Genomic DNA, 27,114 nt, shown 5'->3' on the forward strand with positions numbered 1-27,114 from the left:
ATTTACTTAATCAACTTGTTCAGTGGTTTTCCTAGAATCTATGTGAACTTGTAAGGTAATTTTGACCCAGGCTTGGAACAATAAGGTTAAGTAGATAGTTTTACAAAAATTTGGCAGGAAGTTTAGCACTAGGTTTGTTTTACTGCTAATGATTTGAAGAAAATTGAAGTTTCAGCTATTTAGCAATTACTTTTGGCTATCTTTTTGCTTCTTTGTAATTGTTTTTTATTATTATTATTTTTATTGTTGTTATTTTATATTTACACTATATGACTCTAAAAAGTGACTGCCTGTCTTATATAATGGATATTGACGCAACAGAGCATTAAAGCAATGCAGTAAATTAATAACGGTTCTGTAAATAAAAGTGTTTCATCACTCAACGACTCAATGAACATGCCTGGGCAGTAAACGCACCTGCGCCGTCACGTGACAAAGAAAAACTGGAGAACCTTCTCGATAAATCAGTTTAGGGAAGGCAGTTCGACAAGGATGGACAGAGGCGAAAACCACAGCGCTGCAATTTGCAAGTTATGTGGTGAGGTCTTCACGCTTCCTGGTAGGGGGTTTCAAATGTTTTTCTTACAATTTAACACGCCGTTATACCGACTCACATGACGGTATAACTTACTTCTGTTCGCTAGCTAGCAGCTGTATCAGTTAGCTAAGTTAGCTAATTATGCAAATATGTTCATATCAAACTTTGCCGAAAACAGCTAACCGCAAACTTATGAATTTTTCAGAATGTGTATTCTTCTGTCATGTAGCGACCTAAGGAAGAACTAAAATTGTCAAGTATATTGACCGAGCCCATAAAAAATGTTTTAATTGGGACAAGAGAAAAACATGTCTCAAATTTTAAATTTTAATAAGTTAAAGTTCGTAGTTACGTTTTCCATATGGCGTTATAAAAACCGGTATAGAAACCGGTACAGAAACACCCTTCAAATATGCTATGACTGTTGGTGTTGCATAGCTTGTCCACCAGATGGCACTTTGCAATCCTGTTGGCAATATTTCATTACTGTAGTGGTCATAACCTGTGAATGAATATATCTTATCTCCCCCTTAGTAAGGTGGGGCAAGCTCAATGAAACTTTGCACGAACATCGTCACACATACAGCTTCTATGTTTTTTAAAAAAACTGTTTATTATACATAATATTCGTTTGATTTTATATTCAATGCGAGGTTTCACTCTCCATTTGCTGTTGTTTCACGTGTCATAATCGACCTACGTTGCCCATAAATAACTTCACGTCACCAAAATTTGTATCCGCAACGGAATTTTGTTCGAACTTTGTTGAAAAGGGCCACACTAGTTGTTGTACTAGTGTAATGTCACAAGTACAACAACCTGCTGAGCAGAGCTGACAGAAAAAGAAAATCAGCTGATATATCAGATTTTTAAATATATTTCGGTATGTGTCTTAGTCGATCACACGTAGTTTGTCAAAATTGGTATTACTCCCAGATCACGTTACAAGTGTTGGTGTGTCCTAGCCAGGCCTTTTCCCCCCTTCCCTTGGTGATCAGACATATCATACAGGAATTTGTACATACACGGGCACAGAATAATTCTAAATGAATGAAGGATATTCTTGCTTCATTTAGATCAGTACAAAGTTTTAGGTCATAAATCAGCTGCAGTTATCCATATTTAACCTCTGGATTAGTTGCATGTCATTTAGCTAAACGTTGTCTTAAAAAACTTAACTACAATGTTTCCTGTTTCATTAATTTTTGAAGTACTGTGTCCAGAACAACTAAGCTAAATTTGGGTAAATTACAGACTAATGTATTCAACCAGTGATAACACTTTGTTATGATAAAATATGTATATCTGTATTTTGATAATGTATGTTTTTAAGATCAAAGTTCAAGGGAAAAAAAAACAAAGTTTATCCTCTTTTTTTTTTTTGTTGTTGTTGTTGTTGTTTTTTCAGAGGATGATATCCCTGGCAATCTCCCTCGTGTGCTTTTATGTGGCCACATCTATTGCACATTTTGCCTGCAGTCTCTTGAATGTGACAGTGTCATCAGATGTCCGGATTGTGAGGTATAAATTGTCTTTCCATTCAGTGGAGGCCACAACTCAGTTGTTGACAGTAGCAAATTTAAAAGGATCACTTTCATCATAGATTACTAAATTAGTGGCTTATTAGTTTGTAAAGCACTTCACGTATAAATGTGAAATGATTAGTTTGTCTTTCCTTAAGGGTAGGTGTAGATGTGCAAGAAATGCTAGAAACACATGTTTGTTGTAAGGTCACTGGATATTTTAGTAGTTTTACATAACACACATTGTGTTCGAACAGACCGAAAGTAGCTTTTTCTTTTATTTTATTTTTTTTCAAGGTAAATCAGCAACAGTTGCTATTGATGTGGTTTTGCATCAAAGTTCTTCATTGCAGAGAAAGTCAAAGGGTGATTGTAAGTTATCAAATTGATCCTCCCTACAGGTTGAGTCCACTCTTCCCGAAGGGCGAGTGTATGGTCTGCAGGAAGAGAGCAGAATCATAGGCCTTATCTACACTACTAAAATGAATAAGATGAAAAGGTAACATGCATCTCTGACTATTGAGCTAACCCACTGCTGTATCAGAAGTTAAATGCTAGATTAGATTAGATTAGATTAAACTTTATTAATCCCTCGGGTGGGTTCCTCCGGGAAATTCAGTGCTGTTAAGAACTTTGCCTCCTCTTCATGTAATGAATGTGCCATAGATTTTACAGTATCATTAGAGAGTCTTTATTCTCCCCCTGAAGGGAGCGAGTATGTTGTCAGTTCAGTTTGTTTGTCTGGTTGTTAGTAGCCTAGCTCCCACAGTTTTCAGGATATTATTTTCAAATTTTGTGTGATGGTAGATATCAATACCAGTTCAAGCTGATTTATTTTGGTGAAAATCAGGTGAAGGGCACACCAAATGTGAAAATCAGTAAAAACTTTATATTACCCACAGTTTTTAATAGATCATCTTCACATTTCACAACAATATACTAGGCCTTAGGTGACATAAGTACCTAGGTTGGCTGAGTGTTTGACAGAAGAAACTATATTGAGTAATATACTGTATTATATGAGAGAGCTGTACAACACTTTTTTTTTTTCAATACAACATCACAATGATGCCATAAAAGGCTGATGTCATCATTTTGTAAAAACAACATCATAAAATATGAAGTTGAGCTCTCTGCGTACTCTTGTTATGATAGATTTTCTGGTATTTCTCTTCTTAAACCTCAGATGTGACAAATCAAAGAACCGCAAAAAGAACAAGGGATCACCATCCACAGACACTCATGTCAGCTCTGATATGGAGCAGGTAAGTTTGGGTGAGGTTAGTAGTGGGGAATGAAAGTTGTTTTCACACCACATGCTGTTAATGTCAAACATGTCTGTAAATTTTCAAATTACTTAGCACACTGCATTAACACATTGACTGTGACATACATATTTATTCCAGCATGTTATGTGAGATGACATTTAAGCATAGCACTACATGTTTCTTTCTCAGGTTACTGGCATAAATGTTTGACTTATTCTCATTAGTACATGCTTTTAGTACTAACCACGAATGACTGGTAAATATTTAATAATTGTTGAAGTAAGATTTCTGATGCTGTTTTTTTCTAGCAAGCTGATATTGAGAGGATTCAGAAGACTGTAGATGAGGCATTGGCTCAGGCTGCAGAAACTCTTGCCCAGCTTGTGCACATCCATGAGGTAAAAGCTGCATTCCATACTTGTCTTTTTAAAAGTGGAAGCTGTCTTAAATGGAAACATCCAAAAATCCCTTTCTTATATACCACACCTGAAACTGATTTCATAGTTGACAGTTGCAAAAGCCCCCCCCAAAAAAAGGAAAAAACAAATGTAATGCTTAAAAGCTCACAACTGATAGAGCAAATCATAACTAATAAGGTTTATTAGCAATAGGTCCTTAACATTGATTTTGTGGGTTACGTGTTGCTCCCAAGTCTTTGAATGATAACTTAGGCAAATTGTGTTTTTTATCTTTTATACACCGCCTTTATATTTTAACAGTGTCGTACAAAAAGATAAAAACAACCTGAACACATGTTGTAGAATATTATCACTAACTGTTTATGTTATTTAACATAATATTAATTATAATACAAAAAATGTTCTTTGAGACTGTTGTTGGATTTGCAAATAAATGTTTTTCATTTGTGCAGACACTGACGACTGGTCTGGAAGAACAAGTGAAGAGAGAGGTAGCTCGGCTGGAGATGGAGATCAAGCAAGCTGCAGACAAGGCTTTACATGCTGTTCAAAACTGGTATGGATGTTAAGTCTCAAAATGTAGTTCAGTAGAAAGGCTTTGTAATGATATCCTGTGTTCACCTTTGGAAAAGTGGTTTATCAGTTTCTTAAGAGCTTGAAGAGAAGGAGACTGGACTTCTTTAAAAAGAAAATTATTATTTTTTGTCTTTTTGAAGGTTTTTCATCCAAGAAACTTCTTTAGTTTTATAATCAAAAGGTAGAGAGTACCAGATATTAAAATCTTATTTAGGGTTGTCCTTTATGAAATGATTGTTGCATTGTCACATTAGCCAAGGGGTGAAAAAAGGTGTGGGTCACTACCACCAGAGGTTTCAGACAAAACCACTGCGAAGACCTTCTCCCACTCTATCATGTGACCTATTGAGGTTGCCTGACACAAGGTGCAGGTTGGGGTTTAGATGGGGTCGGGAGTTTTTGTCTGTGGTTTATCGGATGATATGAAACTAACAATAGTAGATGGGTTCTTTTTTGTTTTTGTTTTTTTTGTTGTTGTTTTTACTTGCTTTAAATTGTTTCTTCTTTTAAAATCAAATCAAGGAACTGTTAAGAAAGTAAAACAGCTGAATTGCCCCCCCTCCCCTCCCCTCCCCCCAAAACAGGAAAGACGCACAGATGAGCCAGCTGACAAAACTGGAGACAAAATTCTCATCCAGCCAAGCAGCAGTGCGCCACATCCAGGAGCGAATAAAGGCATTGGAGATTGCCATGCAGATGGCCAGAAAAGTGCGCCGTGTCCCCTTTTTGGAGCAGTACTGCATACTAGATAAGGTGTTTGTTATTCTTACATACATCCTGACAGATTCCTCCTCACACAGTATATGTCAAATTCTGTAAAATTTGTAACAAATTGATGTGACTTCACCTGCTGCTTTAATAATTTATAGGAAAGAAGACAATATAGTGAATTCTGAAATATGCTGCTTCTCTTTGAATAATAGGTATTAGAGACACTGCAGGCTCCAGTGGATGACCAGTTGATTGATATGAAATGCATTACCATGGGGACTGGAATGAGGTTTGTTATTGTTTGGTTTGTAGGGGACATATATAGAACACTTTATACATGAAACAAGTTCTTTACTGTCTTCCCAATAGTATATTGACATATTAAAATAGTAACAATAACGTGTGCGGGAAAGTGCGGGAGTCTGAGTGCATGAGTGATATACTTTTATTTCTACATATTTTAAAACTGGGATATCTATGTATGTGTTGTAGCTGTGTTTTCCAGTTAGAGTGTCTGAATGGGAATTTAGCATTGTCCTTGAAGATGGAAGTCAGCGACCCAAAAGAGTGAGTGTTTAATTTATCCCTTATAGATTTCCCCTTGTATTCATTATTCCCTTTCAAGTGATTTAAGATTTGTCTTACCTTTTTTGTTTGTTTGTTTGAGCAGTTGAGAAAAGTATTGTGCCATAGACTTCTATATGCAGAATAGTGCTGGGCGATATGGAAAAAATATTTATCACGATATGAATTATTTTATATCACGATAACGATATATATCACGATATACCACCTGACCTGTGGTCATCTGGAAAGTATGCAGTCTTTAAACAGCGAGTGGAGAGGGTGCAGTCTTTGTTTTGAATTACTGTAAAGCATGTCGCAAATCCGGGTGCACGTAAAGCAGCACCATGTTGCAAAACCACAAGACAGAGTTTCTTTGCGAAAAATATCATTTTTTAATACTTTATTTTCTCTTGTTAAGAGTATTTATAGTGAGAAGACAACACTAATATATTTGCACAGGCTATTTAACCCTTTAAGACCTATCATAGAACCAAGTCCGCCAGAGCTTATCTTTACATTTATTTATTTTGTGTGTCTTCTTAGTTTTATTTTTGAGACACACAATTTTTTATATACTACAGGAAAAATAAAAATAAATAAATGCAAATTTGCAAAAACACAGCATGTGCATCAAAATAAACTATTTACAACAGTGTAATTTGACTTCTAAGCATCCCAGAAACGATACAGAAGAACATAAAGTCAAACATGACTTTTAAAAACACCAACATAGGCTTTGAAGCTTAAAAAACTACATTTTCCGTGAAAATGACGTCACTTCCGGTTTCGGGCAGGTAATGGCGGACATGCGAGAGTTGGGGCTGACTTATATACAAACTAAGAAGTGTTATGAACAGCTGATTGGATCGGCAAAGCCTGTTTCTGGAATATTATGTTTTTGTTGCTGCAAGTCTGGAATATTATGTTTTTGTTGCTGGAAGTGCTTTTTATGCAATTTTTGCAAAGCTATATGTGGAAGAAAACCGTGACCTAGGGCAAGCTAATGGAATAAGATGTAAGTACAACTCTTACGGTTTCATATGCAAAAAAACCCATTATTGCGCTACCTTACGTGGTTACAGTTCTACAGGGATTTAAAAATAGTTAGGCAAAACGGAGTGTGCCTGCTCCGGCCGGTTGTAAAGGGTTAATGATATATTTTATGTAATAATTTGTAAAATTCGGGCTAGAAACGATAGAAACGATAGAAGACAAATGGCACGATAGACACTTTTCTATCGTCCACACGATATATATCGTCATATCGCCCAGCACTAATGCAGAATATGCATTAATTACAGCTAATGGTCTTGTACTAACTAACTTAAGACTTGCACAATACTGTGCAAGTCTTAAGTCACCCTTCATCTTTTAAAAATATTTTTATTAGGGAAAAAATGGGGAAATGGTTGCAGAGATTTATTAAGCTTTCTGGTTATACCTTTAAGTAGTCTTCAGGAATAGTTCTTCGGGCTTCTGGAAAGACATCCAAAGCTCTTCTTTGGATTTTGTCTGCCTTACTTCCACTTTCTGTCCATTCTGCCTCTGGTGAGGCCAAATTCATCACTCATTCGTGGTGGGCTGAAAGGTATTCTTTTCCACACTGGCAATGTGTTTAGGGTTATTGTTATGCTGATAAATGCCAATCAGAAGCTTTCCCAATGTTATTACGTGATGGTGGCATTTATAATAGACCTGTTGCCGCTGATTTTCTGTCCAGTTTTTGGTTAATTTGGCATACCCCAGCCTTTTCTCCGTTTCCTTTACTTAAAAAATGCTTCTTGACACCCACACTTCAACTGAGACCATTTTTGATGAGTCCTTGGTGAACAGTAGATGGGTGAACTGGAAGCCTAGATGCCACTCTCCAGTCCTTTTTCAAATCATTGCTGGATTTTTTTTTTCCTATTTTATAAGGACATGACTTTCAGATACTGTTCATCTGCTGTACACTTTTTTTTTTCCTAAGGTCTCACGTAGGTCTTGGTCCCTCCAGTGATGCATAGAACATACTATACTACAACCTGGTACATGCCAAGTTGTAGTATAGTATTTTTACAATAATAGCATTTTAGGGCTTGCCTTGTTATCTTTGGCATTTCTTTTCATAGATTCAGTTAAAGAAATACACAATTATTCAACAGGTAACAAAGTCCCTAAAGATACAACTTCAAATCGGTTCTTTGCTAACTGCTATCTGTTATGTATGGACACAACGCTGGTTCATCTCTCTTTAGTTAGGTGCTTTTTTTTCCCTTTCTTTTTTTTCATTTTATCTTTTAAATGGTTGATTCATGGGTTTAATGTTAAGTTGCTCAAGCAAAAAACTTACCCTGAAAATGGGCAAGTAGAATGACTGGGCTGAAAATAAGCAAAGAGTGGACAATGTTCAAAGAAAACCTGTGAAAAACCTTCAGAAAGCCTGGAGAACTACTGCTGAATACTTAAAAACCTACATGAAAATCTGGCTGTTTGAAAGCAAAGCATTACTGTAGTAATGCTCTGAGAGTTTTATTTGCGGCACAATGTATTATTAAAGGGATGGTAGTGTGCTACTATAGGATTGTGTTGAAATATGTGATTGTTCTGTTGTAAAAGTTTTCAGTGCACTACTGGTGCCATCTGTATTGCCTTTAATTTTTGAAGGCATGTTAACTTGTGACATTTGTTGTAGCCTGGCTCAGTCCCCACCCAAAAACTACCAGCCAGGCAGGTTTGGTAGAAAGTCTCACTTGAAACGTCCAGATGGCAGAAACAGCAGCTGTATTCCACGCAGTGACAAAATCCACGCCCCACCAAAGCAGCGCCAGCAGAGTCCAAGAGCTAACAGTCCATCATCACGAGGCTCCTCTCCAAGCCCAAGATCTCGTTGCAGGTTCAACTTTTCTTGCCATAGCTCAACTTCAGACCTTGGAAGCCCAGATGTGATTATTGAGGACTTTTTAGATGAGGGACAAGGTGTGTTGCTTTGTTGTTAATACATTCTTTACATTGATTTTCTTAAATGATGTTTGAGCCAAATAGAATCTTAAAATAGAGGCAAAAGAGAAGCTTTAATCTATTTTTAAATATTTCCTGTAGCCCTCCCTCCAACTGGGCCTGAACTGGCCAGTGACAAACTAAGAATTAACAGGAGAAGAAAACATCAGTTCTCTGCTACTAAGAGAAGTGGTAAGGAATTGTTATATAGTGTTATATTGTTATAAAGATAAAGTCAATATAAGTAGATCAATAAGCATAATGTCAACCAGCAAAAAACAGTTGTCCTACCACACATCATTTAAAATTAACTGGTACATGCTCTAAATTTGTTGTCTGTTTTTAGCAGTCACACAGTGGGTGGTGGTAACCCACATTGTGAATCCAAGTCAGTTCTATGTCCAGTCTGTGGCTGAGAGGAGAGAAAGTGAGATCCTTTCAGACAAAATCAACCAACTCTGCAGTGGAGATGGTTGCAGCTTCACTGTAAAGGACACAGTGGAAACAGGTTTGTGTATGTGTGTGTGCACTTTGGTTTGTGTGAAAATTTTACATTTCAGTTTAAACATATTCTGCATTTGAGCTGTGCTATATTATAGCGTTTGTAATAATAGCAGTATAAATTTTTTTACACGATATAAGAATGTCATATTGTTTTTCTATCACAATGCCATTTTACGTGCCTTAGTGCAAACAACAACAATATAAGCTCAGACAGTAGTGTGGAGCTTATATAGGAGAGAGCAGTGTGTCAGGATTTATGAAGTGAATGGATCATGAGAATACTTTTTAATCAAAGCTAGATAATGTAAATTGTTCCGTAAACTGTTAATGAGTTAAGGTAACAAAGTGGTATTGAATTTAATTGTGCTTCCTTGGAAAATGTTTGTACTATAAGAATAAAAATGACTTGACAGTTAATGAAAAGGGGATATTCAATAATTTAGGAATTTTGTAATTTGTGAACTAATTACTATTGGTTTGATATTGGGTGGAGAAAAATACATTGCAAATCATTTTATTATACTTCAGTGGTAAAAGACTAATGTCGTCATCCTGCCAGGAGAGTGAACAGCTGGGAGAAAATTTGAGAACGAGGCAACATTGGATTTTCAAATTGATACCATTAGTGCATCTATTAAAAATCTTGGATGAGTTCAAATCTCAGTTAGTTCGACCTCAAGGTCAGAGGTCATCTGCATGTGATAACTCAAGGAAGTCACCTAGGATTTTCAAATTTATGCCATCAATGCACCTACTAGTAGGCAGAAGGGTTGTACTGGCAGCTTTCAATATTTTTTTATCTTGCTTCCTTGTTCCCTTTTTGATTATGCTTGAGTTTTCCATATACTGAGAATGCATCAAGCCATACTTTTAATTCAGAATGGCTATAGACATCGTCGTGTTTGATTGTTTTCTTTGATTTACTGTTTCTCTGCAGAATCCTTGATCTTTGTAAAGTGGAACGAGGGCGACTGGTGTCGGGCTAGAGTGGTCGAAGTCTTGCAGAAAGGCTCTTTAGAGCCTGTGAAAACCTGTGCAGTCACCCAGCTGGCTAGTATACGAGTTTTCTTCCTTGATCATGGACTCACAAAAAGCATCACCATAAATAGGTACACGCACACGCACTGCAGTAAACGTAGAACCCCAATTCCCCCAAGAAATTGGGACATTGTAGAAGATTATTTTGACTCTGTGTGTTATTCATTTCTTTTTCATCAGAGAGGTGGCACATAAGTATACTATGTTTGAAGTTTTCTGTTCTTAGCTTTAGTTAATTCTGTATTGTTTGGATGAATTTACCAGTGAAGACGGGGCTACTGAGGCTTCACTGAGTGCTGTGAACAACCAGCTGAGAAAAGTGGGTAGAGCCGTAAAAATTGACTTGGCTCACTTTGCCCCAATGGTCATCAGATGTTCACTCAAGGACCTGGTGCCTTATGATGTGGTAAGACTGCGGAAATGTATAGACGGATATAGAATTTGTATTTTGAAGAATACTTTCTTGGAAGGTCGATATAGTAAAAGCTCCTTTTTTTTTTTAAGTTTCACGTGCCAGTATTTCAGAAAGCACAAGAAAGAACCTAAATATCCTTTTTATGAGATATTTCTAATGAAGGAAAACAGTGAGTTTTTATTATTAAAGTTCTATTCCCAGTGAAAGATGATACTAGTTTTTCATTGCTTCTTGAAATGTTAGTTGTATTTTTTATTGTGGATAAATATTATCTGTGTGTGTGTGTGTGTGTGTGTGTGTTTGTGCGTGTGCGCACAGACAAAGGGCTGGAGTAAAGAGGCACAGGTTGAATTCCGCAGTGTGGTTGGCTCTGCAGCAGTGGAGATGCGGCCTTTGGGTCAGGACCGAGAGTCTTTGTTGGTAGACCTGCGGAAAGCTCCCATGGAACAGTTCAGCTCCAGTGTATTCATCTCTATCAGAGAGTATCTTGTTTTCATTGAAGTAGCCAGGTACCCATAAATGTCCAAATAACCCAAACCCATAAGAATTAAATCTTATTCATTAGGACTGAATAAAATTTATTTTGAAGCTCTGTCACCAAAATGGCCTAAACTTGTCTATGTTCCCCCCCAAAACTGCTCATAGGTTTTATTCTCCAGTGACACTGAGCAGGAAGCCTCTGCTGTACTACCCTCCTGTATATCCCAAGATTAACAGCGAGATCAGTGCTATGGTGTCCCATATCAACAACCCTGCTAACTTCTACATCAACCTGGTACTACACATGAACATGAATAAATATGTAATATCCTCCAACTAATGTCAGATGCCAGCAATAGAATTTAAATACAAAATATACACAAGTTGCATTGTGTCAAAAAAAAAATATATATATATACACATACTTTTTTTTTTATTATTATTATTTTTTTAAACAGAGAGAGAGAGAGAGAGATAGCATTTTGAATTTTTCCCACACTTATTGGTTAACTGAATCGATCTTCCAACATCGCCACCAGGTTGACAACATGGAGTTCATGTTGCTCTCAGCCAAGCTTCAAGAGTTCTACAATGATCTTGCATTGCTTGAAGAAGACAAGCTCAGCATCTACTGCCCTGTGATTGGACAATCCTGTGTTGCCCGTTTAGATGATAAGCTGTGGTACAGAGCTCAGGTGATAGGTAAGTGTGTGGGTGAGCATGTCAAGGATTGAATAAATGTTTTTACCTGTTTACCATACCTATTTAGCACTTCTTATTGGTCTGATATAATAATGTAGTAGGAAGTAGTAATTTTCCCAATATCTCATTTGATATTACTGTGTTGCTTCCATAGTCCACCTGCTAGATTGCAGGTTGCATTAGCACACAGTTGGTAAGAGAAGAGAGAGACCAATAAGTTTATATCCCTCTTCTCAGCTGTACAAGCAAAACGGCAGAAAATCATGCTAAACCCGGTCCCACACAGCATTAAATTATTTGGGCTTTTGTAATCTGTAATTAGTGGACATAAGTGTTTGAAAAGCAGCTGAACAGATAAGATGGTGCTAAATCTACATTTTCTATTTTTCATAATTTGTTAAACAGCTGCATAGTTAAAACATGCACTGTTACAAGTTTTAAAAAAAAATGACAACTGAATGTTAATCAGAAACACTGGTTTATTTAACAGCAGCAGCATTTTTGTTAGCAAAACAAAAAAAATTCTGTGGTTCTCATCCTCGACTGGAGTTAATTTAGGCTAGGTTAAAACTTTGGAACTGTTCGGTTGAGGCAGTAAGTATTTGGCTTTGTTAAAACAACAGAAACATTAACAGAAAATGATTATAAGTGTGCATGCTACTAGTTAAGGCTGTCGAGGTTGTGGGTTTTCATTAAAGGCTGTTGGTATTGGGGTTTGCCATGTAACATCATGCAAAAATGACTCAAGATTTATCTCACATTGGATGTGATCTAAGCATCGGTTGCTAAGGGAAAATGGCTGGCAGTGGTTTCTGGCTCTTGCTGACGCAAATTAGTTACATAGGAAATGCTGCACCAAAGACTTGTGATTCTTTGGTTGTTAGCAGATTGCCATGGCAATTTTTCAGGCTGCAAATACTTGTTATCGACTAGCAGAGTCATGGTTTTCTCATGAAGATATTTCTTCATACATAATTTTTTTTTTCCACTTAATCTTCAACCTTCTCTTAAACCTTTGTTCAGCAAAACAAATTTTTTTTTTGCTGTACACTAATGTAACTGTTTGTCTGTGTGCGTCTGTGTAGGGCATCCAGGGGGAAGAAAAGTGGAGGTACAGTTTGTTGACTTTGGCAATAGGAAAATCCTGTCAGTCAGCGACTTGAGGAAGATCAAAGATGAGTTCTTTGCCCTTCCTGCAAGGGTGAGAGCACAGAATTTTATGTTTTGTTTTGTTTTATTCTTCATTATCGGAATTTATTGCATGTAAACAGAATCTACAGTATCTGTAAGTTGTGAACAAAAGTAATATACCTAAAGATCATCCAGTAAAATGTGTTCATTTCTGACTCCAGTTCAGTTCAATTAAAATGGTCCAACATGAGGGTGTGTGCTCATTCCTTGATAAGGTTGAAAGTTATCAGTGTTTCCCACATATAGAGTTTAGTTATAATAATAATAATGGATTGCATTTATATAGCGCTTTTTGAGACCCTCAAAGCGCTTTGGGTGGGCTGGTCTGGTGTATTTGCCACCTTATTTTGGCATTTTGTTTAATATTTTATCATAAAATGAAAATGTACGTGTATTTGTTTATATTGTGTTAAAATTCTGAATAGCGTTGGTTTAAGTCATCAGGAAATGACTTCCTGTGTGCAGGCAATCAACTGCTGTTTGTCTGATGTGATTCCTGTGGATGGAGAGTCTTGGACCGATGCGTGTACTAACAGATTCATCAGCCTAGCCAACCAAAAACTGGTTACTATTATAGCTACAGGTACTGTTAATTGAAGTGTAAAACATAAGTTCCTCTGTAAACATAGCACACAAAAAAAGCCATTTATGTCGTCTTTTGTTGTGTGTATGCCCCTTCCAGGACAAGGCCCTAAGTCTGAGCCTCTCCCAGTCAAACTGTTTCAAGGTGAAGTGAATGAGCCACTAACCAACATTGCTGAACTGCTGGTCAAAGAGGAGCTGGCCTGCTTCAAAGAGAGGTTAGTTCTCCCAAGTTTGATATAGAACTTGCAATAGAAAGTGTTCATGATAAATAAGGGCATTCATTTGATTAGTGGGTAAATGTTTCCAACAAATTGATCATAATGAAATGATTGTAAACTTAGAATTAATCAATTAAAAATGGGTACTGGGTAGTCGAAGCTGCCATGTTAACCCTAATCTTGAATACAGTGGCTTAGATGGACATCACCATTGCCCCTAATCATGGCTCATGTATGTGGCTACAGACCAGCCACATAGCACGCCAAAGGCAGAGAAAAAGAGAGCTTGTAGACATTCACTTGCCGTGGAAGCAGATTTTAATTAGAGATATGAGGGATCTATGTTTTACCATCTGAGAAGGGGCGCCCTTACCAAAGAAGTGAAAATGCAAAGGAAAAGAGACGTTACCAGTATCTGGATATAAGGTTATCCTCTTCCTCCTCACCTCTAGCCTCATCTCATGACCTAATGTCGGAAAAGTTCCATAAATATGCAAATTTATTCCTGATATTGTCTCAATTACTTCATGTCAGCAGAATAAACATGTCTCTCCTATCTCTGTGCAACTGACAATGAGGTATAACTATAGCTGGTTAGAAGCTAACATTATGCAAGTTAAAGGTCACACTTCTCATCTGATAACAATTTCATTACATTCTCACACCGCATTAGAGTTTATTTGCTTTCAGTCCAACAACGTTAGATCAAGTTCAAAGAAAGTTTCAGTAACTCCGGCTAAAACCATAAGTAAACGTTACAGTTCTTTGCTAGAGTTCAGGATATCCTCAGCAACTCACCTCAGTATTGCCGTTATTGGACAGAGGTGAGCTGCACAGGCTCGTTGACTCACACCAGGCTCTTCTCACAAAGTTTTATAGCCTCCCCCACAGTAAATAGACATGAACACATATTGGCAGATGTGAGGTAAACAGGGGACCGACATTCTACATTCACTAAAGATGAACAGCAGCCACCGTAGCTAGGATTATGTCCTTGAGTTTGGAGGGGTAAGAAAACAGAACTCAGTTAACTGCAGTCTACAGTCAAATGATGCAGTATTTTTCATGCTCTAACTTTAAGAATTTAATGTATCTTGTGCTTGTTGTACCTCTTTATTTATATTTTTTTTTTTGGGGGGGGGGGGGGGGGGGGGGGGGGGTGTTCTTTGTTTTGTTCCTTACAATCAATCATTGCACCTTTCTGCCAATTTAATGTACATTGTTTCCAGTTCACTTAATTTTCTTCTTTGACTGTCCACTTACATCCCTTCTGATGTAGCCTGAACCCTAACAATGCCAGGCCCTCTGGTGATGATTCAGCCATATGGGACCCTCCACTTGAGGTTGGATTAGCAACAGGGCTAGTTGATGTCCCAGACCAAATAATCACTGGAAACCAAAAAGAGGACCCAATTGAGCCTCAGCTGAAGCTCCCTGCCCAACTCAAAGACCTGAAAGTGAGAGTCTGCCATGTCAACTCTCCAAGCAGCTTCTATGTCCGCTTCGCCCAGTATGACTCTCAGCTCAAAAGGTCAGCTTTTAAAAAGCAAGACAGTCATTATGATTATATCATTTTCTTGAATGAAATATTTATACAGATAGGTCATTCATCCAAGAATTATCTGTACTTTTCTATACTCATACTCAAAATGCTTATTCTTTACTACTTAGTCCTGTTAGCAGTTATTAGTACAATACAATACAACTTTATTTGTATAGCACATTTAAAAAACCAGCGGTACACCAAAGTGCTTTACAATAAAAACAGGAAAATTAAGACATGATTAAATAAAACAAAGTACCACATATGTCATCAGGTTGAGGGCACTAATTATACAGCAATAAAAGGGAATATAAGAACAAAGTTACTAAGAACAGATATAGCTAAAAGATAAAGTATATAAATAAAATATTGAACCAAATATAAAATAGGGACACTAACTAGATGGAAAAGCTATGTTGAATAAGTGAGTTTTTAAATGGGATTTAAAAGATAAAATGGAGTCTGACGCATGGATAGCAATGGGAAGGTTGTTCCACAGATTAGGTGCAACCAGGGCAAAAGCGCGGTCACCCCTAGATTTAAGTCTAGATCTAGGCTGAGCCAATTAGTATCTTGACAAGTAATTTAGGTTGTAGATTAATTAGATTTAGCTGTTTTATTGTATGATAGGTTGGCTGGCTGACTTGAAATGCAAGTTAAGAACTGAACTGGGGTTTTTTTGTTTTGTTTTGTTTTTTCCTCCCTCTTCTTATTGAGAACTAACACACGAATCACAACATATTAAGCAGTTGGTTGGTACTCCCATAATATAATACTGTGTAAATGTTTTGACCCTCTTCTTGTTTCTTTCCATTTTACTTCCAGACATTCTTGTCATTTTTAAGTGGTCTTGGGTGATAGTTCTCCAGTCCACTCTTTGTACCTTATCATTTTCATTGGAATGTTTTTTGCTTAAGTCACTTAAAACTGATCTCTGAATCATTCAAGCATTAAAAAAATGCCCAACTCAAGGCATGAAAAGCAAATAATTAATTTTAAATTGTATCAGAACTTTTATAGTAGCAGCCAAAACACATCGTTTGTTCCATTTCTTTAGTTGGATGTATGAAAAACACTAAAGATGTAATACTATTTTTGCACAACCAAGTTGATTTTCAAATAGTTGACAGATATAAATAGAAAATTAATAGAATTAATATTAATAGAAAAATTGACATATCTTGCCATTGTGTGCAGCATGTTTTTAAAAAATTTGAGGAAACTGTGTGGAGGAAAAAAGAACAGGTGTTGGGCCTCAAGGCACTTTATGTTGTAAATTCATAAAGTTACTCTACAGTTGTTAATGAGGTCCTGACACCTCTTTGGTGTTAGATATACTGTTATGTTGCTTGTTTTTTCAGGATATGCGAACTGGTAAAGCAGGAGTATACACGAATAGAGCCCCAGGATGTGGAATGGAAGGCAGACATGTACTGTGCTGCACTCTTTAATGGAGTTTGGGAGAGAGCACAGATATGCTCTGACGTCACATCTAGCGACAGTGCAGAGGTAAAACAAGTGTTGCTCCCAAAAAGCATCATCAAACTATTTTCTTTTAATCCAAGAGTTAAACGGCACTGAAAGTCAGTGTTACATGTAAATAATCTTTTTTTTAAATCCAACAAACTGCATGTTCAGATAATAAAGATTTTTTTTTTTCTTTTAATGGGAAGGTTGTAGGACTGCTCTGATTTACATTATGCATGACTTTTTCTGTTACCTCTAGGGGTGCAAAATGAGGTCAAACCATTGATTCATAACAGCTGTCCAGACATACTAGAATTTCTCTTTAAATGCATAATTATAGTATTATCAACACTGATTATGTCTTTGCTGGCTGGTACCAGGTGAGACTGTGCGATCACGGAAAGATGATAAAGATCGATGTCAGTAACCTGCGACCGTTGCCATCTTCCTTGATTGGCTCCCTAGCACTTGAGTGCACTCTTAACGACATCAGGTTACGCACACACAGACACTCACAGAGTTTAATTACAAACAAGGACACATGTATAATATATTTGCCAATAAGAAGTAGGGCCAGGTTGTTTAATTTAAATGTAATGTCACAGTATGACAATTTGACAGTAGTAGTAGTAGTAGTAATAATCATAGTAGTTATGTTAACCAGTAAACCTCTGATTTTTTTTTTTTTTTAAGTTTTTAATCAGTTAATGTGCTGTTACAGTTTTGTGATGGTGTATATAGATGTGTACCCATTAGTTTTACTATAATGTGACAGCTTGATTTTGCTGCCATACAGTTTCAGTACTCTGGTTTGGATAAAAGGTGTACTCCAGTTTGAGTTTCTTTCTCACTTTTACTTTTTATTTACTCTTTGTCCCTTTTAGGCCCGCGGGAGGCCGATCTACCTGGACAAATACAGCCTGTGACTCATTCTCCTACTACTTGACAGGAGCCTCGGCTGTTATGACGATCAAGGTCTTCCTGTCTTTTATCGCCCAGTTTCTTTCTACTTTGATTTTTGCCTGTTTTTTTGGGGGTGGGGGGGTTGTTTGTTTTTCTGCTTTTCAAAGTGTGTTTCTCTCTACTTCTTTCTCATTTTCAAGGAGTTAACAGATGAGCGTCCAGTACCTGTCACTTTGTTCTGCTCCAATAGAATGGGAGAGTTTATCAGCATTGCAGACTTTCTGGTTAGTGAAGGCCTCGCGCTCAGGCAAAGAAAACCAAGGTGTGTGAGTGCATGTTCCACATACATTGCGGGGTCAGGTGTGTTGGTGTGCACAGGCTTATTCTCCTTCTCCAAATAATCTCTCTTAACCTCTTCTGAATCCCTGTACTTCTGGTAGACATTGCAAAACATCAGAAATAATGTAAATATAAGAAAACCCGACACAGCAGAGTTTATTCATTTATTTATTCATTTTTTATAACCACTAGTTGATATTGCAGTTTAAGCAAACGTTTCTAATGTTTATCCTGTCTTTTGTTTGTGGCTTTGCCATGTTGCAGCAATATTAATGTTCAGCAACCCAAAGACATGGATCCACCATCTACAGTGAGAGAGGTACAAAACAAGAGTGAGACAGAAACCAGTTGCCCATCTGTTCCTGTTATTTCCTTCCCCTTCCAGTCATCCACTGTCAGTGGTCACATGCCTCCAAAACCAGCCCCTCGCTCCATTATGACAGCTGAGAAGGTGATTATGCACACACCAAGATTTTGTGTTATAAAAATAGACAAAAATGTCATTAATGATAATATGGTTCATAATAATTCTCCAAGCCAATATTTGTGTGTGTCTGTTTATGCAGGTAAAGACTTCATTGTACCAACCCCCAGAGCTGCCATGTCTTGGTCACATTCAGATAAGCATTTCTGCTGTTGGAGAGGACGGTCTCATTTATGTGAGAACACAAAATGCAGGTACACAAAAGATCACGCCATTTTTATTTATTTATTATTATTTTTTACCTCTACATACTTGCATAGCTTACATCTTATCATAGAAAGGAAATTGGGCTTAAAATATATTAACTGCGCTGCATATGCTTTAAGGAGAAGTAACTGTCAAAGTTAGCTGTCAGGGCTGGACCTTAAGAACAGTCCTGTTGTTAAAAACAGTCATTAATAGTCATTAATAGGCCTGGAAAGTGCTGCTGTTTGTATCTGTTCTATTGTATTAGGTTGATTAAGTGTACCTGTCTAAAGTGAAAGTTAAAGTATATTTTGTCAACTGTCAGGTTATCAGCTGGAGCAGCTTAAGGAGAGGATTCAGCAGAGCATGAAGGCATTGCCCAGACAGAAGCCCTACACCTGGAAGTCAGTCTTGGGCTGTGCTGTCATTGGACCTGACATGTTGTGGTACCGAGGACAGCTGCTGGAAGTGCTGGGAGGGCATGTTAAGGTCCGTTTTTTTTTTGTTTGTTTTTTTATTTCCTTGAGTGCTTTTAAAGTAAATGCATTTTGCATTTAAACAAGAGAAAAGCTAAAACCAAGACAATGGTTGCTAGGCCAGACAATGGATAGATTTCTGTAAGATACTGAGTATAAATTGACTGTATTTTTAGCTTTAGTGATATAAAAAGTAATATATATTGCTTATTTAGTATTACCATCAATAGTTACACTTGATGGAATAATCTCTGATATTCCAACTACAATATGTCATCAATGGCAGCTGTAGCTCAGGTAGTAGAGCGGGTCACTAACTGGAAGGTTGTTGGTTCGATCCCAGTCTGCTCCAGTCTCCATGCCAAATATCCTTGGGAAGATACCAACCCCAGGTTGCTCTCCGATGCATGCATCGGAGAGCGAATGTGTATGAATGTTAGTTAGGTAGCACTTAGTGCTGGGCGATATGGAAAAAATATTTATCACGATATGAATTATTTTATATCACGATAACGATATATATCACGATATACCACCTGACCTGTGGTCATCTGGAAAGTATGCAGTCTGTAAACAGCGAGTGGAGAGGGTGCAGTCTTTGTTTTGAGTTACTGTAAAGTATGTCGCAAATCCGGGTGCATGTAAAGCAGCACCATGTTGCAAAACCACAAGACAGTTTCTTTGCGAAAAATATCATTTTTTTATACTTTATTTTCTCTTGCATAAAGTTCAGAGTATGTATAGTGAGAAGACAACACTAATATATTTGCACAGGCTATTTAACCCTTTAAGACCTACCATAGAACCAAGTCCGCCAGAGCTTATCTTTACATTTATTTATTTTGAGTGTCTTCATAGTTTTATTTTTGAGATACACAAATTTTTATATATAAATGAAAATAAATAAATGCAAATTTGCAAAAAAACAGCATGTGCATCAAAATAAACTATTTCCAACAGTGTAATTTGACTTCTAAGCATCCCAGAAACGATACAGAAGAGCATAAAGTCAAACATGACTTTTAAAAACACCAACAGACTTTGAAGCTTAAAAAACTACATTTTCCGCGAAAGTGACGTCACTTCCGGTTTCGGACAGGTAATGGTGGACATGCGATAGTTGCGCTGACTTATATTCCAACTAGGAAGTGTTATGAACAGCTGATCGGATCGGCAAAGCGTGTTTCTGGAATATTATGTTTTTGTTGCTGCAAGTCTGGAATATTATGTTTTTGTTGCTGGAAGTGCTTTTTATGCAATTTTTGCAAAGCTATATGTGGAAGAAAACCGTGACTTAGGACAAGCTAATGGAATAAGATGTAAGTACAACCCCTACGGTTTCATATGCAAAAAAAAAAAACATTATTGCGCTACCTTACGTGGTTACAGTTCTACAGGGATTTAAAAATAGTTAGGGAAAACGGAGTGTGCCTGCTCTGACCGGTTGTAAAGGGTTAATGATATATTTTATGTAATAATTTGTAAAATTCGGGTTAGAAACGATAGAAACGATAGAAGACAAATGGCACGATAGACACTTTTCTATCGTCCACACGATATATATCGTCATATCGCCCAGCACTAGTAGCACTGACAACTTAGAAAAGTGCTTGTGTGAATGGGTATGATTGGGTGAATGAACAAGTTGTATAAAGTGCTTTGAGTCCTCAGAGTAGAAAAGCGCTATATAAGAACCAGTCCATTTACCAATATTCAGTGTTGGGGAGTAATGGAATACATGTACCGCCGTTACGTATTTAAAATACAAAATATGAGTAACTGTATTCCGTTACAGTTACCGTTTAAAAAGGTGGTATTTAGAATACAGTTACTTTGTTAAAATAAATGGATTACACGGCGGTACTTTCCAGTTTCATATTGTCGCGGGTCAGGACTGTTTGGATTTTGTTTGACAGCTACGTTCTGTTGTTCCAGGCAGCAGCGTTACGGTTGCCATGGTTACAGGGCAACGCGCTCTCTCTCTCTCTCTCTCTCTCTCTCTCTCTGACTGTGTGTTTCCTGGGTGAGAGAGCGCCTTTTTGTTGTTGTTGTTGTTGTGCTAAGCTAATAGGCAGAATGCTACAGGCATAGCCCTAAAGAATGTAGCCTCCTGGGCAGTGTAGTCCGTGCTGCAGGGAGAATAGACTGCCATACACGTTATGTGTCTGTGAGCGAGGGAGGGAGAAAAAGGAAAAGTACGAGCTGTCACCGAGCAAAAACGGGAGATGGAAGCATGTAAATATAATAATAACCACTGCAGCCAAGAAGAGAGCCTAACGAGCCCAGTTGTAAGTAAGCTATTAAGACTCGACTGTACACTGTGTTCGTGTTTTCCTCCGAAAACAATAAGTTCCGTTGGAGCAGCCTTTCAACGCCTCTCTCTGTCTCTCGCAAGCAAAGTTGACCCACACAACAAAGTAAAGCTATTTTTCGGCTACGAGCCCGACACGAACCCGACGTATTAGCCAGAGGTCCTTTTACTACGGTTCGGAGCCGCGGACCTTCAGCAACAGTAATAAATCACACAGCAATAGTACATTCACGTAGTTGTAAAAAGCATGATAATATATTAAGTAATCCAAAGTATTCAGAATACGTTACTCTCATTGAGTAACGTAACGGAATACGTTACAGAATACATTTTGGGGCATGTATTCTGTAATCTGTAGTGGAATACATTTTAAAAGTAACCTTCCCAACACTGCCAATATTATATGCTAAACTGCATATAACATTTAAAACATTCATTTGATGGTACGTTAATACAACTTTTGTTCATGTTTATATTACCAGGTGCAGTATGTCGATTATGGTCTGGTGGAGAACATCCCGGTGGTTCATGTGTACCCCATCCTCCTGTGTGACGATGTACCTCAGCTCTCCATGACCTGCCAGCTGCTTGGCATCAACCCTGTAAGGAAGAGATTGTGTCTGTCACTCCATCCATCTTTTATTTATTAAAAAAAAAAAGAAAAAAAAAAAAAGACTCTGCTGATGGAATAAATGTTTATCCCTGAAGAGCAGCAGAAGAAGATTACCTCCTCCATAAAGCAAGTTATAGTTTCTAAAATGACAGGCTAATGAATGTTTTTCTGGAATACAATAGAATCAAAGTGAAATAATTCTACTTTTGCGCCTCTGTTTCTTCAGGTTGGTGGTAAATGGCAGCAGGATGCAGTGGCCTTGATGAGAGAGGTGTTACTAAACCGCAGTGTGGATATGAACGTTGTGGTAAAAATGCACAGATGAGTCATTGTATATAAAACATATGTGGACAATTATATGTATATGATCCCTTGGGTGCATTTGTTTTCGTGTGGTAGGAGCTGCCAGCTGATCCAAGAGGACCTGTCACTGTTGAGCTCTTCATAGATGGTTTGAGCCTCAGCAGGATCCTCTGCCAACATGAACATGCCTCCATGGATCGGACTGTGTCGCCAGATAAGGTCTCTGTGTGTGATAGACTCTGTTTTTTCCAAAATTAAGCAATGCCAGTAATTTACTCAGGAGTATGTGTGCTTCTCTGCAGCGCCTCACAGTGATGCCTACTGCCCCCGTCTTTGACGACTGGGATATTAACACTGAGGTATTATAATAAGACTGAAGAAATGTGTAAATTTGGCTGATCTCACCATCAAGGTCATCTTCTCTTGTACCTGTGGGCAATTTTCATTGATATTATTAGACCTATAATATTACAGATGGGGTAAAGGACCAATAATGATGATGTGTTTTCAGGGTTTGAGAGACCCAGAGGAGCTAATGCTGGGGTCCTTTACCTATCCGAACTTGCCACAGGAGGGAGAGCACTTTAAAGTTGTGGTCAAGCATATGTGTACCCCCAATGAGGTAGCTACTCTCTACATTATAAATTATATACATAATTCCTGTTGTCATATAAAAAATGTTTATAATAAACAAAGCGGATAAGAATAATGTTATTATTATTAATTAAGAGATTGTTCTGTTTCCCCTGCAGCTCTTCCTGTGGCCTTTGGAAGGAACGGCTGATGTAAAGGTTAACGGAGAGTCTCTAGATGAAGCTTTGACCAGAATCAATAGAAACATTGACACGCTGCCACGACTTAGCAACTTCCCCGAGGGTAATGTTTCACTTTATCCAGACACAGATTTAAAAGATTTAAGCAAGTAACATCATTGAGATATATCTGAAATGAACAGATATTCTTTACTTAAGCAGATGTGGAGATTCATTCACACTGCAAAGTCTTTGCCTCCAGTTTTGACTTACCTTCCTGTAATAGTGATTATGTGGCAGTGCTGTCTAAGCAGCGACACCTATTGTTCAGGAGAATACTGCAGCAGCTTCCTGTGCCTTAATGGTGGGCATAAATATTAGTGACTGTGTGATGATGTTGCAGAAGTGCGCAACGTGACCAATGCAGAGGGTATTCTGACCCCTTTAGAAATGTCAAAATATTGAAATTACTTGTCACCTAAAATAAGTCCTACACTCTTTATGTGCATTAGCTAGATGCTGACCATGACCACAACTTGTGGACTTCAACACCAAAAACTCTGTTGTAGCTCATTAGGGCTGATTTTAACCTCTGAGTTTAGTGCTGTCAATGATGTATAAATCGTATGATTTTTGTCTCTTTCTTCACTGACAGAAGGCAACAGTGATGGATACACCAGTAGGATGTGTTAATGTTTCCTTCATTTAGATTCAAATCTATTAGAATTGTCAAGATGTGCAGTCACAGAAAATAACAAACCTTAATGAGTTAGTAATGTACCCATTTTGAAAATGTAGAGTTTTAAGAAGAGAGACTTGTCTAAAAAAAGTAAAAGGTTGTCAGAAAAAGAAATACTCCAGTTAAGTACAGATACTTGAAAATTCTACATCTTAAGTACAATAACAAAGTATTTGTACTTGATGGTCCCCATCTTTGGAAATATACGTAATGTTTACCATACATGTAGCATTTTATTAAATGTTAATGTGGCTTTTCGTGTTTCAGTGATATGCTTGATTTCCCCCTCCTCTCCCTCCTTTATTCATGTATCTGTTCACACACTGAAGATGACTTAAAGCAAGGAATAATGTTGCTTTTTACCGGATGACAAGCAGTCACCAAGTCGCAGATGATTCTGTGCAAGACTCAATAAGTTGGGGCCTCCCAATGCTCTGTGGTTTCCAGGTGGTCCATGTCTCGCTGAGTACAGTGATGGAAAGTACTATCGAGCCAGGTTGATGAAGTTCATCAGTGCAGAACCTGTCACGCTCCTGGTACAACACGTCGATTTTGGCTCTGATGACACTCTACCTACCAGCAAGTATGAATCTTATCATCCTACTAGCACACTTCCTCTGAAAACTATGAGTTTATCTACAAACATTTTACAGACCAAGTGTTGGAAAACTTTATGGGCATTAAATTTGTGGCTTGTCGTAGAGAAAAGCGTGGAGAAGAAGTGAGAGGGATATATCTTCTGGTGACAATGCTGACACAGAATCACTGGGTTAAACTGGGTTTTCAGTATTACATAGGTGGTTCACTTACTGGGTAAATCATCATGGTAACTAATTAATCAGCAAGTAGAGTTTTGAGCATATGCTGCCATTGCTTTCTGTTTTATGTGAACACACTCACAGCTAGTTTGAGAAACCCTAGGGTGACTTAATCCAGTTGATAAACACCATCATGTGACCGCTTAGCCTGACTGCTGATGTTGGTGTAAGTGAAGCCAGATAAGAAAAAGATATCCTGGCTTTTAATGTAGGCTCCAGTCTTAAGCTGCTGTTTGTTTAACTTTGAATTTCTTTGAGACCCACCCTGAATGGGGTTTATCTACTGATAAACAGATGATGTGGACATGCGGATGTGTTGAGTGGCGTTCTCATAATCTGTTGCTTCCTGACAGGCTGCGCCAAATGCCAGCTGAGCTGCTGGAGTTTCCATGTAGGGCACTAAAAGTCAAAGTTGCTGGCTTCAAAGCTCCGAGTGTCACAAGGGAGGAAAATGTGCTGCCCTACAGCCCCAAATGGAGCATGAAGGCTGCAATGGAAATGATCGACCTGTTACACAAAAACATCACAGCTTCTGTTGTGGTATGAAACACACAACATAACTGTTTTTAAAACTAAGAAATTACAGTCAAAAGACATATGTTTCACTTATTAAAGAAATGTCATTAAAAATGTACCATGATAGGTTTTTGGAAACAGTACTAAACTAAACTAGCTGTGTTATCTTTAACTGTGAGCTCCAAGATAACACAACAAACATGATAAATGTCCTTGCTGAAAATGTTTTCTCAGCAGATGGAAACCTGCTTTCCTTAAGTCAGTTTTTACTAGCAGTCCTATTTACTGCCTTCATGGCCCTTTTATTCTGCGTGGCACTTCTGATTTTCTTGTAAATACAAACAACATACGTTTAAATATAAAGGTAAAGAGCAAATGTAATATCAGTAATTCACTTTTCATACAGAAGAAAACTAAAATATGGTGATCATAGTTATTCTCTGCCAAGCCCTGGAGTTATATGTAACAAAACAGGTTAATGATTCAGTCAAAGACAAAGAGGCCGTGAAAATAGTGCCTCGTTGTCTTCAAGGACATCAAGCTGCAGTTTTATATGTTCTGAATGCACAAATCCTCACAATTCAAAAAGCTAAAAGTATTTCGTTTACCACTGTAGAATAGGGCTAGCTCCCATCATGTTGATATGGTGCCAAATGTGTTGGTTTCCAGCATCTTAATGAATCTTTACCATAAATTTTGACTTAAGGGATCCACCAACGGGCACTGCCATTGTGTAACTAATAAATAATAAATGTGTTTGTAAACAAGACTACCTAATAACTTCAAATCAGGCAGAATAAGTCCTGTGTTGCACTCTTTATACTGTCAAATCTTTGGTTTCACAGCCTGAGAATGTTTTTGTTTTTGCTTCCAGTCAGTATCTCACTGTCCTCCTCTGTTTAGGTTCAAGAACCAGAGCTCACAGTGCTGCTGTTCAGCGAAGATGGAGAGTTGGTCCATCTGCCTCTGGTGAACAAAGGACTGGCGGAACTTGAGTAAAGTGGAAAGACACCCTCCAAACACTGTTCAGGTAAGTTTTTAGCATTTTATTTCAAGCACCAAAATTTCTTTAGAAAGAATGCTTTCTGAAATGTCTGCATCTGTATGATTCGAGTTGTCCACAGTCATTCTTAACTCTACCAAAGAGAGTGAGTAGCATCCAGTTCCACAGGACACAGTTAAATACAGACCCCATTAGACTGTGGCTGATGAACCAATGCTGTTTAAATGTGTTGTGGAGAATTGTGATTCAACGTTTTGTTGTGGCTCTAAAGTCAAACAGGATCAGATACTAAATGTTGCAAAGAAATAAAAGTAACCAGCAAAATCTTTAGAGCTGTATATTTAAGTGACTTAATAGTAGCTTGCTATTAATAAACAGAACAGCAAGCTAATAATAAATTTATCATCTTTTTCAGGCTTCCTGGCTCAGTTTGTTTTCAGTTCAGGTTTTGTGATCTTCTGGTTTTCTTTGTGTTTTTCTATTTGTGTTCCTAGTTTTTATATAGTACAGAAATTTTCTATTTATTTTCATTGTTCCTGCACAGCAGAGATTTAAGTTTGCTTGTTTTTTTTAAGCCGTTTATGTAGCACTTTGTTTTCTTGTTTGTTTTCTCTTTTCTTTTACTGTATGAAGGTGCTAAGTAAAATATTCCTATGTTCACTGACCTCTGCAGTGTGTTTTTACTAAGGTGCAATGAAAAGGACGGTGTGATACAGTCTCTACAAAAACACTCAAAGGTTTAAAAAAATATTTTTTTTTTAAAAAGAAAATATATTTTACAAAAAAATATGTACAGCCAGCTAGGGAAATAAATATGCATTTAACATTTTTACGAATAAAAATAGTTGCAAACACAAGAAAACTACAAATGTTCATCCACAGCAGACGAAAGCCGGTCGTGGAATATCCTGGGACAAACAGACAGGCTGTCTTGCAAGACAAAACTA

The 27,114-nt window shown here is 37.6% G+C and overlaps 1 protein-coding gene across 1 annotated transcript; it reads left to right on the forward strand.

The window, feature by feature from the left end:
* Nucleotides 1–492: 492 nt before the first annotated feature.
* rnf17 (ring finger protein 17) lies at nt 493–26,630 on the forward strand. Its single transcript, XM_063497581.1, has 37 exons — nt 493–559; nt 1,947–2,059; nt 2,463–2,560; nt 3,248–3,326; nt 3,638–3,727; nt 4,201–4,304; nt 4,909–5,077; nt 5,248–5,324; nt 8,277–8,560; nt 8,684–8,773; nt 8,931–9,089; nt 10,023–10,194; nt 10,388–10,529; nt 10,857–11,047; nt 11,184–11,313; nt 11,558–11,720; nt 12,806–12,921; nt 13,377–13,494; nt 13,594–13,711; nt 14,994–15,245; nt 16,619–16,766; nt 17,105–17,217; nt 17,609–17,699; nt 17,828–17,949; nt 18,366–18,417; nt 18,533–18,644; nt 18,962–19,125; nt 21,906–22,025; nt 22,263–22,343; nt 22,436–22,558; nt 22,642–22,698; nt 22,851–22,961; nt 23,092–23,215; nt 24,278–24,413; nt 25,002–25,188; nt 26,068–26,194; nt 26,583–26,630. Exons 1-36 carry the CDS (start codon nt 493–495, stop codon nt 26,161–26,163), a joined length of 4,569 nt encoding a protein of 1,522 aa, XP_063353651.1. The 3' UTR covers nt 26,164–26,194; nt 26,583–26,630.
* Nucleotides 26,631–27,114: the final 484 nt, after the last annotated feature.

This window comes from Pelmatolapia mariae, linkage group LG16_19, assembly GCF_036321145.2.
Source record: "Pelmatolapia mariae isolate MD_Pm_ZW linkage group LG16_19, Pm_UMD_F_2, whole genome shotgun sequence".
NCBI classification, from domain to species: domain Eukaryota; kingdom Metazoa; phylum Chordata; class Actinopteri; order Cichliformes; family Cichlidae; genus Pelmatolapia; species Pelmatolapia mariae.

What these genes read in the sequence shown, in the direction of transcription:
- rnf17 (XM_063497581.1), top strand. Translation starts at nt 493, where the DNA reads ATGGACAGAGGCGAAAACCACAGCGCTGCAATTTGCAAGTTATGTGGT. An exon ending in CGGCTGTTATGACGATCAAG is followed by an intron (nt 17,700 to 17,827) that starts GTCTTCCTGTCT and finishes CTCATTTTCAAG; the next exon opens with GAGTTAACAGATGAGCGTCC. An exon ending in CCATTATGACAGCTGAGAAG is followed by an intron (nt 18,418 to 18,532) that starts GTGATTATGCAC and finishes CTGTTTATGCAG; the next exon opens with GTAAAGACTTCATTGTACCA.